Source organism: Bemisia tabaci, chromosome 4 (genome assembly GCF_918797505.1).
Source record: "Bemisia tabaci chromosome 4, PGI_BMITA_v3".
NCBI lineage: Eukaryota > Metazoa > Arthropoda > Insecta > Hemiptera > Aleyrodidae > Bemisia > Bemisia tabaci.
The window spans coordinates 23,051,367-23,072,095 of record NC_092796.1 but is presented as its reverse complement, the minus strand read 5'-3'; the positions used below and the strand labels follow the sequence as shown (position 1 = coordinate 23,072,095).

The window sequence follows — 20,729 nt, the reverse complement described above, 5'->3', positions numbered from 1 at the left end:
AGAATCTGCTCTGTAAATCTCTAAGTATAACTAATTGTGAGACAAAAAAAGGAATATGAAGCAGTTACACTGAAATAAATTGTTACAAATCGTTTTATATGATACCCTGATCATTTAAAGCATGTTTCATTCGAAAGAAGTCTAGTATATCATAAAATCTACCTTTCTCTGTATGCTCGACTCCATAATTATCGCCCTTCCCTTATCTTTTCGTGAAATGCTTAAAATAATCACATTTAACGAAAACACGAATGGACGCGAGATGAGCTCCTACGCTATGAATAGAAATATTTTCTCTTCAAATTTTTTGAACAAATGCATAAATTGAAAAGTCTGGAGATGAACTTCTGTAAAACTCAAAGAGTGAACATAAAAGTAATGGTAAGTAAGAAAAATGTTAAGTTACGTATTACACTGTAACTGCGCAAATAATTTCTTTAGTTTAGTAATCTATTTTCCTGCGTTAAATACCAAAAATGCAGTGCATTTTATTCCTCATAAACATCACTTGATGCGCTGTGTAACCTTCGTTTGTGCATTGATGTTTAATTATATTTTTCTTTCTTTGTTCACAGGTGAGATTCATTGTGCATATGCATTGTGACTTTTTCCGTATTGGAAATTTTGAGTTGACTTTTCCAGACCGAGGTATGAATATTATAGTCTATCAAGCTGATCCCTTTATTAAACTTAGAAAACCTCCTTAGGGCAGTTCCTGGTAGGAGGAAATTCCTTTGCAAGTATTAAAAATTTAGAATAAGTGAATTTATAACAATAATATACCTCTTTTTGGTTTTAACTAATCTGCACGAAGGCACGAAAGCCTTAATTATTAAGCCGAAATTAATTGTAAACTTTTTACTTCTACACAGGCTTGAGATAAAAGCTAATTAGCTTATTTTATAATTGCAATTTATATGTTTTGTTAAACTATTATCCTAATTATTACATCATTCACTCGAAGAGCCCTGCTTAAACAAACTTTTATTTTACGTTTTTTTATTTATTATTTTTTTTTTATTTATCTATTTTTTTTATTTATTTTTTTTATGATAGTAAATAAACCATATCGGTTTGAAAATGCACTTTAATGGCAAAAGAAGGCTTTGAAAGCGATAAACTCTTCACCGGAGAAACTTGTGTTTTAAAAACTGGCAATCTTGGGCGGCATCGACCCGATGAAGACCGCAGGCTCTACAGCCACCTCCATCTTTGGTTTGGTTTCCATATTTAGCCGAACATCTTTCTCTCTCAGCTAGCTCGGCAATATTTCACTATTCGTCGCGTCGTTGCTCTCATTGTTAACTCTCACTTTGAATCGGAAGGGAACCAATATTATCAAATTATTTCAGAAATAGCGCAACTCACAGTGATTCCCATTAAAACAAGGCCATTAATATGTATGTGCATTTCATACTGCTTTATAAACGCTGTCCATTTAATTGACTCAGCGTCTAATTCAACACCTCGGCGAACTTAAGCCTAGAACGGTTCGGCATTAAGTCAACGTAGTACAATAAAGTAGCAAATATTTACAATATGTATTTATACCCTTGTTGTTACTTACATCATTATACAGCATTATAAATTATATATTTTGGTTTTATAATGCGTGAGACGTATCAGAGCTCTGAAAGAAGCATTTTAACTGTGTGACTTTTAGTTATTGTGCCATTGATGAGCATTCTATTTGATGGGATTCATTTAGAAGAAGCAAACCCATTTTTTACAGAATTGATAGTTAAACCCTTAAAACATATCTTTTGAGTATGATGCTCAGAATTTTTTACCCCTCCGATAATCGACCCTCATTTTAGTTGAGAATGGAAAATATCTCTACTTGGCTAATAATTCTCAAAAATTGCTTTTTTTATAATCTTAAGAAAGCAAGTGTAAGTACACGTCACAGCCTGCTTGCATACAACATGTATTACTCGCAGCATTGTTTATTCTGTGTCTTTTTTAAAGTATAAAACACATGTTTGTATTCTCAGTTTCGTATTACAATTAAGAGTATGCGTTACAAAGAATCACTGATTCAGGGGAAAGAAGATGACCAACGCAACCGTTGTCTCAGCAGATTTTGTGCTAAGTAGAAAACTTGGTCAAAATTTCTCTTAGAGATAACTGCAATCATTGTAGACTTTACAGAAATACGTTTGATGCAGCTCATAGTGTTTAGGTTTTGAAAAACCTTGGTAATGCTAGGCTCCATCGGGAAAATAAAGAACCGAATTCTGTGAGAAAATCGGAGAATTCATTGAGAAACCGGCGTCAAAAAAACCGAAAATTTTTCTCCTTCCCGCCCCGAAAATATCTTGTTTATAAATGGTCTCGGTGGACCACTTTAACTTGGCGCCATATTTTCACCCAAAATATCAAAAAGATTAACAAGTTTGCCTCAAACTTCATAGAGAAATACCTTTTTATCCCAGAGAATCTTAGGAAAAGTGAGGGAACTTATATGAATTAATGGACTCTTTCAGGGATCAATCCTTAAGAGTCAAGAAAAATCAGGGGAATATAATGTTCGGTTGATCCAACCTTCATTGTTTGGCACCAAATTCAACAGGGCTTTTTGTTCAACCGATTATTCATTTTTTATTTCGTTGGTGAATCTTCATGAATTTTAGAGAATATTTATATCATTCGGCGAAAAAACAATGAGCCTATCATTAGTGTAAAAGTAAAACTCGGAAATGGAACGGAAATCGTAGCGCATAGCAGTCTACATGATATCTCCTCGATCTATACACGTGGGTTCAGGTTTGAGAATTCACGTGGAATCAGCAGAAACATTTCGTCTGACAGGGCGCCTTCATCTTGGACACTAGGCCAAACAACACACTCGTGCTCGAATAGTTGTATCAGCCCCTTCGCGATTGACGATCGTTCTTATCCAGCACCTGTAGCTACGTCTTCTTTGTATCACGGTCATCGTCTCTCATGTGTCTTATGACTGCTGCTGCTGTCGCCAAGAAAAAACGTGGCATGATCATTTGAGCACATTACCTTTGAAAAAATATGTATTTTTTAAATAAATGTTTTCCCCCCTAATCTTTCGCGTACGTAGGATTAAAATGCGAATAATTCTGTAAGTTTTTATTTATTTATTTTTCTTATTGAACATTACATTCTAATGACACATAATACTATTTTAGCATTTTTCTTAGGATTGCGTGCACAATATTAAGAGAGCGCATGTCGGTCGATATTTGTAAGTGTCTCGGACGTATGTAATTCCGCCAAAAGAGGATTATGCTCTCACAAATTTTACGTACAATTTTTCGATTTTGAAGAAATTAAATAGTTGTAAAATTGCTCGGGGTTTTTACGGTCCAGTCACGTTTGAGCCAGAATTCTGCGACTAATAGTTGAGTCCTGGGACTAAATACTTCGCGACTAAATCTACACTGGAAAAAAAAACACATTGGATCTAGAGTCCAGACTCTTGAAAACATCGACAAGAAAAAATACTCTTGATTCAATCGGATTTTTACTTAAATCAAGAACAAAGCCTCTTAATTTGAGCGGATTTCCTCTTGATTTAAGCAAAAATCTGATTGAATCCAGAGTATTTTTTCTTGTCAATGCTATCATGAGTCTGGAATCTAGGTTCAATGTGTTTTATTCTCCAGTGTAAGTATTCGGAATAATAAAATTAATACTGTAATTTTTGATATTTCTATCACACTCTTTTGCGGTATCATGATAAAACTCTGGAATCCTCAATTGATGTCGCATTGCCTCAACCTAAGACTACAGAGAGGTAAATTTGTCCACGATTTATTCGAAGTCGTAAATAACGGAAGAATCCAACTTATTTCTCGTTCGCAACGAATTGCTCCGCATTTAAAAAGGATAGCGCGGGTGGCGGTGCGTGGTCACGGTTCTACCCTAGTCTCATGGTCTTCCGCCAGTTATTTTTTACTCGTTCCAGCTCGGTATTTATTGGTCAGTTGTATTCCCCCGCCCTCCCACCGCACGGCTCTCTCAATAATCGTCAGACTGTTTGAAAGATGCCTTATTGTCAGAATTGGAGAGAAATAATATATTTTATACCCCTTGGTAAAGGCGATTTTTCCTCGAGTTATCGTGGAATTTATCACGGTATAATGTAGAGTCAAAAAGAATAACACTCATGACAAATGTTATTTTCAATGAATTGAAGGATATGATAAGAGGTTCATTTAAGGTAACACTTAATTTACGGTTGACGTATATTTGTAGTATTTGCATTACTGATTGAAGTTCGAATGGAACGGAGGTTTTTGCGCGGGCAATACAGACCCTTTATTATTCACATTGTTGCACGGGTTGATCATGCTTAAACAGCACCAAGGAGAATCATTTTGTCAACAATTTTGATGTCATGAGAAAATTAATAAACTTGTTGGTGAGAAAAATTAGATGCACGACTTGAGTAGATATTTGCTCGGCGGAAAAACATTTGGTTCGAACAAACACAATTAATGATCAACAACAAGAAGAATAATTTTTTCGATCTTTTCGATGTCGTAAGAAAACGTCAAACCTGTTGGTGAAAAAAAATAGATGAACAACTTTTGTAGATTTTTGCTGAGCGGAGACCCTTTTCACCTTTTCACCCTTTGTGACGCTCTGTAACGCAACCCTGGGCCCTCTCTCCTGCACACGGAGAAAAAAACTTCGTGCGTGGGACCCGAAGTTGAGGTCATATGGTTCTCTGAAGTTTTCGGATCACGTATCTAAAAACTTGAGGTCAAGCTGCCGAAGTTCGGGTCAGGCATCTGAAGTACTTCGGTATGTACCGAAGGGTTCGCGTCAGACTTCTGCGGGCCGATTATTGAAATTGATAGACAACGCTATCGACAAAGGAGACAAAAGAGATATGGAGAGATCCTATCGGTGGAAGCGAGTGGTTGCAATGGACAAAGGAGGTAGGTAATAGACTAACTAACGGCAACCCACGAGAGACCCGACAGTTAGTCTATCATTTTCTCCCTTTGTCTATAGGAATCACCCATGTCAACCAATAGGATCGCTTCATACTCCCTATGTCTTCTTTGTCTATAGCTTTGTCCATCAATTTCAATAATCAGTCCGCTGAAGTACTATCCGGTGCATACCGAAGTGTCGATGTCTGCCCCAAACTTTGGCAGCTCGACCTCAAGTTTTCGGATGCTTAATTGATCAGAAAACTTCAGAGATCCATATGACCTAAACTTCGGGTCCCAGCACGAAGTTTTTCTCTCCGTGTGGGTTCAAACAAAACACACACTTTTCTCAGCAACGTAGGTTGTGGAGAAGACAACCTATTCGTATAGTCAATAAATGAGTCGTCCAAAGAAAAAAAATAATGATACATTTTTTAGAAAAGAAAAACGGAACCCCAATTCATGGTTGCTCGATAGGACCTTGAAAGGTTTTGGATCCATCGTTTCGCATTTAATTTGCTTATTTCGAACTAATTAGATGAACTACTCATAGTATTCTAAAATTTCAAAATGAGCGCACACACATTTACACACTGGACACGTTATAAGATTGGGAAAGCTGTTTCAAACTGGATCACAAATGCATCTTTTTTAGTGCCACGAGTAGCCGAAAGTCCTCCATACTACTCGTTTGAGGAGCTGGACATGGAAAAAACTGTAAATATAGGCAACCGCGGTTATAGAGCACGATTTAATAAACTGCGAGTTCCATTGTGCGCGCTCTACACTACTCACTTTTCCCTTTCCCGAGTCAATGCCGTAGCAGCAACTAAACGATGCCATCGAAATTATGTCCCATCATTCTTGGCGCTCAATGAACCCATGCTCCTGGTCATCCCTGGTGCGGCGTCCACCCCATCACGTGGATCATTGTTCACATTATCGAGGGGTCAATTAACACAGTCGATGGCACAAGAAGAATGTAAAGTTTTGAATGTTAACGGGTGATTTGGCGTGTAAAGCCAAGGGCCCTGGAAGTATTTTCTCTATCGTTGCGCGAAATAATAACTACGTCTACGTTATTCTACATTCGATTTATCGGAACAGTTTACGTCGGCGAACATGGAGTGGGCTTTCCGACTGGCTTTAGCTTAAAGGAAAATTCTAATTACGGATCGGATAATTTTCCTGGTAGAAATCGACGGCCTCCTGACATAAGGGCGTAACTGCACTCTGCAATGAACACCGTCGTCCATACAATTCAATGCCTTTCTGGGGTCATGTCAATGTGTAGTTACGCCCTTTGGTCAGCCAGGCGACGAAATAACTTAGAAATGCATGAACATCGAGCGCAGAGGATAGCTTTCTCTGCGATTAAACTAGTTTATTACGAGAGATTTACGAGAAATATTTTTATCCAATTCTGCACATTTTTATTAAGGTTTCTTAAGCTTGCGCTCCTTATGGAGCATCCGACTGCAATTATTGAAGTCTCCTTCACTGCCTCCTTAGGCAACCCCCATAACGGAAACTGGTGAGAAACCATTTCCCGGAAAGTAAATAATTTCCGGTCAAAGTTAAATAAGAACGGTGCAAAAACATCCATTGCTCGGTTTTCGCGAAGATCATCCAGTGTTTTGAAGCTGACTTTGACAAATTCGATGGTGCGGGTCCCAACCGCGAAAATTCGTCCTGTGTTGAAGTTTGTCCAGCGTGAGCGGTCTGAACGAAATGAGAAAACGTCTTCTTGAAAGATTCCAGACGGAGAGAACGAACAAAGGAGCCCTTACTCTCCGCTGAAACACGTCTCAGTGCATCTAACTTGTCCTCCGATGACTATTTCATTTTCAGTATTTTCTCTCTCTGAATGTAGTTGGTAAAGAGCAATCCTTTGTTTCACTATCTAACCGTATTATTCATGTTGGCTTGTTTTGGGAGGAGAAAGAGGTATAACATGATTTGATTCATATCAATACAGTTTCGAACGTTGATCTGCACCTGGAGAAAAAACTTTGGGTGCACGAATCGCATAGTTTAGTTAGAGCTTGGTTCAATGTACTACGCCCTTAGCTGAGCAAACTAACAACTTTAGTTTACAGAACTAAACTTTAGTTCTATGATTGAAAATGTTCAGTCCACGAACCCAAAAACCTCGATTCGTATGAACATGTTCCATAACAACTGAAAGTTTAGAAATTGTTCCTCTTAGTGATGGACCTTTTTTCTCTCTTTCTGTCTCATCTCTCTTACAAATTTTGAATGTTAGAATGCCCCCTTCTCCTGCTAATAGTATCCAGTGTCCTTCTACTGCTCCTGCCACGCTTGCAAGTTGTACGCGCTTCGGATTGTCGGGATGTTTTCAACTTCTCCAAAAGTCCATTTGAGTAGGGAGTCACAATTGTCTTCTAATCCAGAATTCTGTCTCTGGACGATAGCACATAATAGTGCATCGGAAGGAGTGTACTCATGAAAAGAAGCACTGATCTTCCCTGCGGAGTCTCCGGTTGCTAAATCTACTGGCTTTTCAACATTCCTTGCCGTTAAAACCCACCATGCTGTGCCCTGTTCGACTGAAGATATGTATCCAGTGTTGATCAGGGATGCTACTTTCGCATCTTGGGTGAAGAGTCCGAATGCTGTCAGCATCATGTAGGTCACTTTTGATTGTAGCCTGTCTGCTGCTTCAGCTGCTAATGCTCTCATATAGTGATCTAAAAAACTTCAAATGTTGGTTATTAGAGTCCAAATTTGTTGGACGATTCGTTCGAAATTTGTGATCGGGCATTGGAAAAGGGAACCTTTACTGAAAATCATTTAGGAGCGCAGAAAAAACAATTCAACTCAAAATTATAGAAAATCATCGGAAACCGAAAATCAATAAATTTGAATTTGATCGTTTTTTCGCCCTCCTGAAGGGCTTTCTTTCCCCAGTTCTAGTAGTCGAAGTGTAGTCACCGGAGATTATCCCTTTTTTCAGTGACTTTAATTGTTTCCATCCTCAGAGGTTTTTTTTTTTTTTCTAATATCCGCCCGGCAGTTGCTAAAATGCAAACATTCTCGGGAGACACATTCCCTTGCTATTCACCTCAGCGTGATGGGAACCTCTCCGCGATCCTAAACGCGATAACATTTTGAGTGGAGCCGTTGTTGACCGGTTGGATCTCAGTGCATTCGAAAATGGAGGCAGTGCAAATGAGACTTTTATCCGGCTCGACATTGTTCCTGCGTCGGACGGTCCAATTCCTTTTCCATCAAGGGCGAATATTAAATTTCGCCCGGCTGACGGCGACGGCGAATACGGGTCAGCGGCCCATGAAATCTCGTTTTCGGAGCAGAAGCGCCAAGTGCGGCCGGCCCGACACACATGATCGAATCCCTCGTTTTGGAAGAAGGCGGAGGCAGCAAAAATTCTCGAACCGCCGACTCTTGTACATACATGTAACTATCTCTTGTGCCTCCGAACGTCGGCACTTAGGTTGTTTCGGGAATAAACGGCGGAAGTGGATTCTTGGGACCGGAAGCGGCCGTCCCGACGGGTGAGAATCCGGCTGATTGCGAGCTTTCGGCTGAACATTGGGAGGACGTCGAGGCGGAGGAAACAGACAGGAGTTTTCCGGTGGCTGCTCCGAGACTTTTGATTGAAAAATGTTTTCAAGGCCACTTCAAAAGCCTCCTACTCTTCTGTGCGGCTATGCGGCACGCTGATACGAAATTGAATCGACGAGGTATGGGAAGGTCACTTTTTCTCTTGGATTATGCTGCGCGTCAGGGCAAGCTCGAATCGTCACCACAGATCTCAGTTGGATAGGGTGGAGATGGAAATGCTACACGTTTTACTGGAAGTTAGCCGACCATTTTTGGGCTTACATCTTTAAATTGGGCCAAAGAGTTAGTGCTTTAATTGCTCTCGTAAGTATGTACAATTTAACAATTTCAAAAATTTACAAAAATTCAACTTTACAGGCAATGATAGCTTCATCTCGCAAGTACCAAATTCTGGATAAATGAGGGTTGGCTTACTGTGGTTGAAGAATAATTTTGGCTTTGTTGTAAAACCGATGGCTGGCGGCGACTCCAAGCCGGTACAACGGCTAAGAATTGTTTTAAAGGTCATGGGTGCCTTTCTCCTGCAAGAGATTGAAGATAAAAAGGTACAAAAATTCAAAAAAGTTTTAAAAACAAACTTGAAATCACTCACTTGCACTTTTTAATTTTAGTCTTTTAGTCCTTTAAGTCTCAGTTCAATACGCACTGAGAAACAAAACTTCGGTTTTATGAACCGAATGTAAGTACAGTTTCAATATAGGTCGTGTTATGTTCGGTTCAGAGCCGCTGTAAGGCTCGGTGTAACCGCTCTGTCTGTTCTGGGAACCGTATCATCATGCAACAGAGCATTCAAACCGAACAGGATAAACGAAAAAGCTTGGATGTATTAGCCGAAGATGCAGTTCACTGGAAAAAAGTACACATTGGATCTAGAGTCCAGACTCTTGAAAACATTGACAAGAAAAAATACTCTTGATTCAATCAGATTTTTGCTTAAATCAAAAGTAAATCCGCTCAAATTAAGAGGCTTGGTTCTTGATTTCAGCAAAAATCCGATTGAATCAAGAGTATTTTTTTTTGTCGATGTTTTTAAGAGTCTGGACTCCAGATCCAATGTGTTTTTTTTTTCTTCCAGTGTTGCTAAAACCGAGAGAGCGGTCGCATGAACCGAATAATACGGCCGATATACACCGTACATTCGGTTCATGTGACCGAACTGTTTTTCTCAGTGCGCGCAGGTAAGCTTGCATTTTAAATTTGTCTACGCTTCACTCCTGAGCTGATCAGCAGTTTTTTCAAATTACCTAGCAATCTTTTCAAAACTTCTTACTTATTGTCCCAGGTGGGGTCAGCGCAATTTACCATGAAATCGGCGCAATTTACCGACGCCCTCCAAGGAGCACGATAACAGTGTCCGCTGAGAATTGCGTAATTTACCGCGGATTTACAGCAATTAAAGTATCGGGATGCGATAGGACCGCACACCGGTAACCCTGCGGAAGCTGCGCGCCGGATGCCGGAAGCACGACAATCGCAGAAGCGTACGCTTTTCCGCCCGCGTTGGGCTTATCGCGGCGGATATGTAAAATTTAGCGAGTTCGAAAGAAAAGCTCGGCGAATCCCGGAAGAATTTTAAGCCGCGCTCGCGATAGAACTCATTTTCGGACGGGGTCTCCCGGCTCCCCAGGGGCGCCGGGCGCCCGGCATGAATAATGGCGCGCGACGGCGGATAAACTCGCCCCGCCGTTGCCGCCCCGCTATTTTCCTCTCGTTGCGCAGCGTGGATTGAGCAGGTTTTCCCGGGATATTTGGCAACGTCGTTTGCACGGAAAACTCGCTCTTTGCTCGGCTTTTATTGCGTATTAGTATCATTTGCAATGGGACTCCTCCGGAGAATCTATGCTCGCACTCACAGTTACCGGCAATTGCATTATGACTCGGTTTTTATGGCGATTTTATAGAGGAGTGGTCATCTAAATCCCTCGTTCGGGTTTATTTGTGTCTATTTACATGTGTGGGTGTATGTTCGATTCGCTTGCGGTTTTTTCTAATTTTGTAACTTTATAGAGCCCTTATTTTTGACGTTCTGCGATTGAAATTTTTCACGGTGCGGGAAGGGATTACGTCTTAGCCTGAATCCTGCAGAGATAGGAAACAGATGTAAGTCAGGGCATAGAAAAATTGTGGATATATCATCGCAAAAAAGTCAACGTAGAAGGAAAATAGTTGATAGTGTATTTGTGTAAGGAGACTGGAAAAAGTTCGAAATGTGAGTAAATTTCAGAAATAATCTGATTTGTCTCTATCTTTTAAGTCTCCATAACCGTATAAGGGCAATTATTATTTCGGAGAGTTCTAATTTTCTGAGAGAACATTCATAATTTTTAGGTACGTGAAATATTCATATTTTACAAACAAACCAGTATTTTTTTTGCTTTCTTCTTTCTTTCTTCTTTGTCAAACTTTGCGTTGCCTTATATTAACCAACCGGGCTCAAAAAACAATTTTACATTTCGGTCAGACTTCAGGAATAACCTGCTGCGCTCTGGATATTTTATATTTTCGCGTGGTCTTAGACGAGTAAAAGCGACAAGAAAGGATTTCCTAGGAAATTAATCATCGCGCTCGTAATGAGACTGTAAACGGAAATATCACTCTCGTAGAAGAAACACCAGGTGAGGGTTTTTCTCAACTCTTGGAAGCAATTGTCCTCGCTTCTTTTGCAGTCATAAAATTCAGGTTTCAGCAAGGAAGAAGTTGAAAACGGAGACACGGTGGAGAGATAGTTTATCATGCCCTAGATGGTTTCAACCGCACATTCAAAATTGAACCCCGTTTACCACTCTTATTCGCTGAGATGCATTTGCATTTGAGGTACCAGCACCATGTGTGTAACATGCAAATGCTTCGATGAAATGTACCTGCTAAAGGAAATACTGAAGTAAAATTACCGTAATATCTACAATGGAAATGGATCACCAGAGAGTTTACTGTCATTAAAATGGCAAGAGCAAGGAGGGCACTTCGAGGCTTTGGTGACACGGACTATTCACAGCTATTACTTTTACGCTCAAAGAGGATACTCACGAGTGGTTTTTCTGAATTGGTTCATCTAGAACATGCATTATCATAAATAATATTCAGGAGAAACAACGAAGTACATGAATTTAATTTCTTGTGACGAAATGTCAGTGAAGATACTGAAACACTGCAACCGAAAAGTGCTCTTTTTGCACTTTACTCAGCGCCTCAATTTGATCATGTTCTTGGTGACCTCTTACCCGATTACGTGTTCGCTAATAATGACTTCATTTGGTGAGATAAATTTTTAATATTTTCTAGTGATTTTACGCCCTACTCGAAAATTTTAAAAATTTCTATTGTTAATCTTATATCGTCTCTGATAAAAACCAATTTTCGGTAAAATGTTTTAACGATAATCCGGCAATTCTACTGAGTCTTCGATAACTTTACCAAATACCGGTACTATTGCTGCAGGTGGTCAATGGTCAATCACACAAACGAACGGCAAAAATATCGAAAATTTTCTGGTGACTGAACTTGGGAAATAGGGGATATTGTTGAAAGGACCAACTTTTTTGTTCCACCTAGTGTATGTATATCACCGCGTATGTCTTCTGATCCAACTGAAATTGTGGAGAGGATATGTTTAGTGTAACGTTTAGGTCATAATTTACGTTCAAATGGAACCCTTCCCACTATGAATACACGAAGAATAGCAATCCTTGTCAAGGTGGGGTAGGTCATCGAAAGAGAAAAGAAATACCAAGAGACAAACCGTTGACTCCGGTCGGTGAAGATGCAACTAACATTTCGCATTCGCAAGAGTCATATCGTCGCTCCTCTGACGTAAGGGCATATCTCGATTTCCACGTGAACCTTGTTGCACATAAAACTCCATGCTTTTTGGGGCTCATGTTGAAATAGAGATACGCCCTTACGTCAGAGGAGCGAAGATCTGGCTTGCTGATGGCTGGCTCCTTTCATAATTAATCGGAGTGGAGTTGTCATGAGCTGAGTTAGTCGTCGCCCCTCTGACATAAGGTCGTATCTGAATTTCCACTTGAGCCCTGTTTTACGTAAGAATCCATCCTTTCTAGGGCTCATATAGAGATTGAGATACGCCCTTTACGCCAGAGGAGCGACGAAGGTGTCGCACGCCGCGCCGCGTGCGCCCAATAGCACGTCATAAATCGTCGCGGAGTTGGTGCTTCAACCCACGGGCGAGAATTAACGCCAAAGTTGAAGCCATGAAAAAAGGGAAAGATGCCATGGTTTTTTAAAGATGGGTCAACTTATCTGCATGCAAGCATCCCGTAAATTGATGGTGGATCTTTGTAATGACTTTGTGTCTTGTCGCAGTTTGCGAGGCTGCTAACTTCCTGACACATTTTGCTTCAATGAGGAATAGGTATGGATCAAATTAAGCGTTACAGCACTTACTAGCCCATCCAAATTTCACGTAATACACGTTGAGTTCATCGAAAGATCGCAACATTACCTCATAAATGAGTAATTTACGTGCGTATTCTACAAATACATTTTAAACCGTAAGTTCAAACTTAATGCTCGCGAAAAGACCATCAATAACCTAGGCCTATTCAGGCGTTGAAATCGACCTATGTGTTAGGCAAATAACTAGAGCTTCGTCTCAAACATCTTCTAATACGACGTGTCTTAAGTTTTAAAAAACGAAAAAAAGTTCGTACTTGAGAATTTTTTTCATCGTGAAAAACCAAAACTGCTTTAGTACCCGATTTGACTCGGGTCGACTGCGGTTTTTCTGTTAGAGGGGACGTGTGAATGAACGTGGAAAAATTTCGTTATTTTTCCACGAATGACTTGGATTTGGGAAGTTTTAATGCGTCTTGAGCTCGAATATATAATACTAACAACTGGTGTGAATTCAAAACGTGAAATCATCCCAGAGCGTCAGATTTCCCTCGCTTAAGAGGTAGATGTGAAATCTTGAAAACATCGGGGAATAAACTTCAAATTTTCATAAAATTTAATCAAAGTCTCAAATAATTTACTATCACAGAGAAGGTAAGTCTCAGTGCATCTGTAAACAGAACCACTACGTTCAAAAGCCATTATGCATATTCCTCAACTCAATTCCCAGCTCGTAAATGCTCGAAGTTTGACATCTCTCTGCAAACCGACATACCTTAATTTCGTCGATGCAGTCTCGTTTTCAAGGAGAGTCTCACGAGTTTAAGCATCTGAAAACAATGTGCAAAGTTTAGAAGGTTACGTTACATTGTCACCAAAAACCTCAATTTTATCAAAACTTACCCCGAGTCGAAGTTTCCTATCTCGTAAAACCGTTCAAGAGTAAAGAGGTAAGCCGCCCTTTCTCTCCAAGAGCCAACTTAAGCTTCCGTTGGGATACCTTACGGGTCGGCCTTGTGCGCGATATTGTCAGGTTGTCCGGTGACACTGCGATGGCTCAACACTAAAACCACTCATTTCGTTCGAACCTCTCCAATTGTTTGCGCAACTCTATTCCTCATGAGCACGTGATAGCATTAAGCATAGAATAGCCCCTTTGTGTTTATGAAATGAAATTGTACGTATGATGCTCCGAACAGATAAGGCAAAATATGGTTTTTACTTTTTATAGATGAATCAGTTCTACTATTTAATATTATTTTATTTTGTAGCAGTTGTTTCGAAAGTGTTAAAGATCAATGTAAAAAAGTAGTAGAATGTAAGAATAAATAGAGGTCTAGATGAACGTACACCAAAGAGGGGTGTCTCATCCACAAATAAAGACTGCGATTGGCGTACCAATGACAACTGACTTATACAAACATCAAAAGAATATTAAGAACAGCTTTCAAAGAATCCATAAGTTTCCATAAATCAAAAGTTAAGTAGTAATAAATGTTAATACATAGGCTGTCCCAAAACAACTGGCACTAAGGCTGTCATTCGGGAACTACAATAGATATCGACATGCGGTTTGCGGGAGGTGGTAGCTCATACTCTTAGCTCTTAAACGAGCCTAAGTTGAGCTAGTTTGGTCTCATGTCTAGTCCTATTAGAATCATAATTTTATAGCCCATGGGCCCTTTTTCAAATACGCCTTGGTTATCTGCTAAAGTCATCACTAGAACAGAAAATAATACAGAAGATTATAGTAAATCATAGGAACCATAGAAAATGAATTATGTAGATGAATTGTAGGAATGCATGGCATTTTCGAGTTTTCCAGGTGTAAACAACACAAATCTATCATCGATTTTAATGGTCTGAAATTCATCGGGTGTTTTTTTAACTTCTTGAATTTTTAAAGTACATAACTCCATATATAAGTAACTCCAAAGTAGTAAAAATTACAAATCAACATCATGGCTTGACTATTTTTACCGAATGACCAGTAATTAGAGGGGACAAACTACAAAGAATCTTTACTCATACTGTTGATTCATCTTTCTCATACACGCGGAAGTTTTGAACGATGTGATTTCGTGATTTTTTCGTCGTTTCGGAGTTGAGGCACGGGATGATATTTTGTATCGCTTCCTAGAAATGAAGAAGGCTTAATCAGCAAGGAGCATCTTGTTTGTGACTTTTTAGTCTCAGAGGAGAGGATTTCTCAGAAACCGGGGTCACCCACCGCCCAACAGAGACCGATCGGACTGCACGCAGCGTTTAGAAACGAAGGAAACTGTTTCTCTCTATCGAGTAGGCTGAAGTCTTTATCTCTTACTCAACATAAATATACCTTTCCAGTTTTCCATGAAAACAACTATTTTGATAATCCTAACGTTTTCGCGAAAAATGGATGTTGACGTAACGGAGCTCTCCAGGCACGTACCCAGTTATCCTTGCGTTAATTTAGAAACCGAATTAGGCTAATTTCGATAAGATGACGTTTTGAATATGCAATAATAATTCTTCAAAGAAATTACGAGATTATAACAATAACAGAGACTTTTTAATGGCCTTCAACTCTTGAACGTAAAACCACAAATGTTTGCAGTATTCTTCAATGTATGCAAATCATTTGCAGTTTGATCGGGCAGAATTTACGAGGAACATCCCAATTTTTGTAATTTATGCAAAAGGTTCGATGTACGTGTTTACGTTCAAAGATATAGGCAGATTTCAATACTTTAAACATCCAAGGAGGGAAATCCTGCCTGAATATCTGAGTATACGTAATTACTTTGACTTTTGGAACCCACACCGCTATCGCAATTTGACTTCATTTTGCAATTAAGAACTACTCTCTTTGACTCATTCATAAAGAAAAACCATCTGTATGGGGAACCTTATGGTGCCTCTCGACGGTGAAACTGCTTAAATCCATTTTTCGGTTACAGTGTTTCAAAATTTCCTCTCATGATATATTTTTTAACGGAAGACCCAACCAGCATGGCTTGAAATTTTCAAAGAATAGTCATCACACAGAGAATTAAAATCGCCGAAATTTTTCAGAGGTGACGTTTGGTAGTTTAAGTATGCAACGCCGCAAACCGAGGTACGCTTTTCTCCAGTTTCACCATCGTATGTCGCCTCTAAAATGGGCCAAAGAGTGCAGTTCCTTCTTGCAAAATGGATCGCGTTAAGCAGAAAGGAACCAAGCCACATCTAATCTTTTAATTCTAATAATAATTCTAATAATTGGATTGTACAGTTAAATTTTTTACAAGTAAACGGTTCTCCATATTTTTTTCCAAATTTCAGCGAATTTTCTTCATAGTATTAAACAAATTCCTTTAAATTTTCAAAAGAATCCGCACAAGCGTTCTCTGGTAAAAAGGTAGAAATTTCATTTAACACTCAGAATTCAGGATTAAACCCTAGGCACTTATGAATCTCTTTAAGTCCCTTTACGCACGTGGTAAACTGTGAAAGGGCATAGTGTGATACAAGATGTTCTGTCTGTCGGGTGTTGCATTTTCCGCTACTTCCCACTGGCAAAATTCACATACTGCAATCCTACTCTTCGCGTTCGGATTTATTTTCACAGTGAAATGTTTGCGCGATCCACCTAGTGGTTTACCCTTCCCAGGATAAGAGGGCATTTTGAATAAGGTGAAATGACTAGAATCAGTTTAGAACAATACAAAAGAACACTGAATCACTTTTTATTTAGTAATTCGTCGAACTTTGCACCTGAGACGTCACACCGGTATGGAATCAAAATAAACAATTGAAATTTGAGGTTAGGGTCCCCCTCCCCTTGATGAGCCAGAAGAGAAAGAGCAAGAGAAGACGAGAAGAGAAGAACTAAAAAGAGACCGCGCTCCAATTGGTCTAATTGACGAATATTATTCTCTCTAAAAATAAAAAGAAATTCTGTTAGAAAAAACAAGCATTTTTGACATTTTGTCGGTCGGAAGAAATTTCATGGGGAAAAAAGAAATTTCACAAGATACTTCATATCACACTCGTAATCACACATCGCACATCACACTCGTATCACATAATCACACTCGTAATTTTCATTATCACATTCTTTTATGAAATTTTGTTTTAGCAACTCTGAGTGTAATGAAAGCAAAACCCGTTTTTTGTTGCGATGATCCGGCGACAAGGCAGGGAGCATTTAGGAATTTTTGTCGGTACCGACGACTATGACTACGGCGACGGCGCGCGGCGCCAGGGTGCGAAAAGTTCATTTCCGGCCGGAATTGGAACTTTGGAGAGCGGCGCTTATCTGGTCGCGTTCGGGAGGAAGTTGAGTCGCGACGACGAATTGACAAGGTAAAACGCCGGGGCGGCGGGGGTAGGCGGGGGGTGGAGAGGCTTCGCCGAGCCAAAGAGATTAAAACAAAGGGGAGAACTCGCAAGATGCTCCGCTCCGACGCCGCGCCGCCGCATTGTTATCAACAAAAATCGCGAAACGACTTTTTGCAGTCGGTGTCATTGCCTCCTTGCACCGTTTGCCTAAGTCAACCCAATTTGAAAAAAATATTGAAAATTTATTCAGGGCCTGCATCGAAGAGAAAAATGCTGCTGATCTAACATTCTGTATGTCCAAAAGTGTGCGAGAACTCACAAAACGCTAAATTAACTGCTATATAGCAGTTACTTTAGCGATGTGAAGATGTAAAACTAACTGCTCTGGCGGTTAATTCAGCGTTTTAGGAGTTCTCACACACTTTATTACATCTAAAATGTTAAGTCAGCATCACTTTTTTTCGGCGTATCTACCTTCAGTAGAAACCGGAAAATATCAGGAAAATCGATCATGAAAGTTCCGAGAGCGTTACACATTTTTCAACTATAAGCAGTTTAGCACATGCAAAATTTAAACTTTTTATTCTGTTCATTGTATATATGTATGTTAGTTTGTTAACTCTAACGACTGTTAATTTATTCGCGCAAAAAATCAGAACATTTTATTTAAACTATCGAGAAAATGTAAGGAAAATCCGAAATGCAACTTTAGTAGACACCCTTATTCTACCGATCTTCCCTTGAAATCTTAATAAATAAGTAACCAACTACACTGGAATGCTAATTGGCTGACTAACGTATCGACAATGAAAGAAATGTGATACGCCCAGCTACAAGCCAAAAAAATAACAAATTCAATTCATTGTGTTGTCTTTGTCAATTGTTTGTTCCTTATTGTAGCATCATGTGATTAAGTATACTGCATTTTTGGCTTGTAGCTCGATGTATTATCTTTCTTTCTTATTAAGTAACCATCTGTGCATGTATGTTCAATACCCTGGTATCAATTACCTGTTGAATAGTATTCTGGAATATAGCCCGAACATATTGCGCGTAGAGCTAGGCTATAGGGACAATACGAAATTATGTAGCCTGATTGTGCGGGCTATAATAAATCCTACATTGGGGCTAGGTATGTGCCAAAATACGATTGAACAACAAAATGTTACGAGAGTATAGACGCACCTTTGCAAAGAACGATCTATTTACGTTCGTTCTCAAAATGTTTGAGGAACTCTTCTCCCTTTTAATAAGAATAACGGTGTTTTCTATAACTTGGCAAATCTGTTTAGAGAAGGACTTTAACTTTGTCATTGACTTTTATTACCCGTTATTATTTGCTCCTCATCCCTCAATCTTGTACCCTCTTCTTCCGTCTCTATCTCTCTCGTACGTAACATCAGTTCGACTCGATCTTCTCTCTCCAAGTTTTCGTATCTCTTTTTTCTCCTGCTTTGCTCAATCTTCCTTCATTGACGCTCTAATTTGTTCTTTGTCGATGTCAGAAATGAAAAAAAGTAATAAAGAGTGGAATGAAAAAGATTACGAGGGAATTATTTGGTTTCAATCAAGCTGCACTAGACCGACAATAAGCAGTGTTCGTATTTGCAATCTCGTGCGGTCGTATCAAAATAAAGGAAACTACGGACTGATTTGATATTATTAATGACGTTATAGGAAAGAATCAGGAATCTTTTCTTAGCACTCGAGTGTTAAGTTGTCGGTTACAAGCAATTTATTGCTTCTTGGTAAATCAGACATTTTGGTGTCTAATTTACTGACTCTTAGTAAATACGCAATTGTAGCATTTTGATTGTATCACGGAACACAAAAACCTCAGCGTCGCAAAATCCTGCTGCGTTTCATAATAATAGAGTGGAAAAAGCTGTCTCCATTTTTATAAATTTTGCAGGACATGACTTTAATGTACCTATCTAAAACGTTTAGGAAAATTTATAAATTACTTCTCTTTGAAAAATGAAGTGAAAGCGAAAGTTTTGAAACAGAGCTTTCTTAATGCTCTTTGTCTCACTACCCGTGGGCAGTGCATGTGCTCACTACGTGATCAGAAAATACCTCGACGACAAGATCATCAGGGCGAATCAATGGTGGTTTTCCAATCGTGGCGCGACGACGCGACGCCACAAAGCAACGCGACGCCAGGCATCGTATAGTTAACTTCAACGTATTGATGCAACTAAACGTGCTCAGTGGATGTCCATGTTGCATACTGAAAAATTGAAGGCGTTTTGGCCTCCTTCATCTCTGCCAGGCAAGGCTATGGACGACTGGGCGAGCCGCTCACTCGTCACAGTTTAATTAGTGCGTGTGTATACCACGTGATCAGGAAATTCGTTTTCGAGAGTATGAATCAAATCCATTATTACATCAAGGAGAGAGATTGGCAGATAATGGGCGGCTATCAAAGCTACAAGCTTCAGTTCAGCTCTTCTGACTTTTAATTCAATTGGTAAGTCAGCGTATGGTTCGATTGAGCTGAAAGGCAAATCAGCAGTTGTTCTACCAATTTGCTAAACCGAACATCTGCAATAAATTTTCTTGCTGATAAACTTTTGAGCGAAAGATTCCCTGAAGAGAAACATTTTTACATTGAGGGAAAGTTATAATATGTGATACCTCATTCTTTGGGGAATTTTTGGAATGTTGTCGTCTTAATTGGGTCTTCACTCTCTAGAGCAGCTTTTACAGCCGCTAAAAGAGATTCCTCAATCGTTTCGCATGATGAACAACCATTTTCATTCAGGTAAAATGAGCAAATCTGCTCATTGAAAATGTGAAGCAAACTCTGTGAACTAAATTAAATCTGTCTCTTTGATTGTCCCATTCAGTATTTTATTGTGTTTAATCCAAATAAAAAATAGAATTTAATAACCGTTCAATATTGAGGGTGAAGTCTTCATCCTCTACATCCAATGCCCTGCGATTACCGCTTTCTCATCTGATTCTACGTTTATTCCGCTAAAATGAACCAGGCAGTGCACATTGATAATCATCGGTATTACAGGGAAATAACATTCTATCAACTAACTAGCATGCTCATTCTACCACTTATTCTAAAAAAAATTTAGCCTCTCTCTGATTAACACAACCGACGCGAACCTGGAAAATCACTCAAAACGATACGCGGACAAGGAAATTAAACCGGAAAATACCTCGGCACAAACGAAAGTCGATGGTCGAGCCACGCGAAAATTCGAATTCCCTTTCAATAGATTTACGTAACCAATGCGGTGACCTATTAGTCCCCTCCACCGCAACCCCCCCCCCCCCCTCGACCGGTTTCGCTATGCCTCATGCGCGCAGTCAATTTATAACGTATGTATATTATTGTTAATTTACCGTTTCATTTTAATCCGCTGGCGTTTAACGAGAGTGATGCTCGCGGGAGGGGGGGGGGGGGTAACTGCGCAGGGAACGGTGCTCTTGTATTTGAAAAATGCGCCCATCTGCGGAAAATAGTTGTTAGAAATCGTTAAATCACGCATCAGGGTTGCCGGTAGTCAGGGAAAATCGCGGGTTTTCCGCATCATC

The 20,729-nt window shown here is 39.6% G+C and overlaps 1 protein-coding gene across 1 annotated transcript in view; it reads left to right on the top strand.

Moving 5' to 3' along the window:
* The first annotated feature begins 578 nt into the window (after nt 1-578).
* LOC109037107 (somatomedin-B and thrombospondin type-1 domain-containing protein) overlaps nt 579-20,729 on the top strand; it is a 97,085-nt gene continuing 76,934 nt past the window's right edge. Inside the window, exon 1 of the mRNA XM_019051607.2 lies at nt 579-648. Coding sequence (XP_018907152.2) covers nt 594-648 — 55 coding nt within the window. The 5' untranslated portion in view covers nt 579-593. The remainder of the gene's footprint in view (nt 649-20,729) is intronic.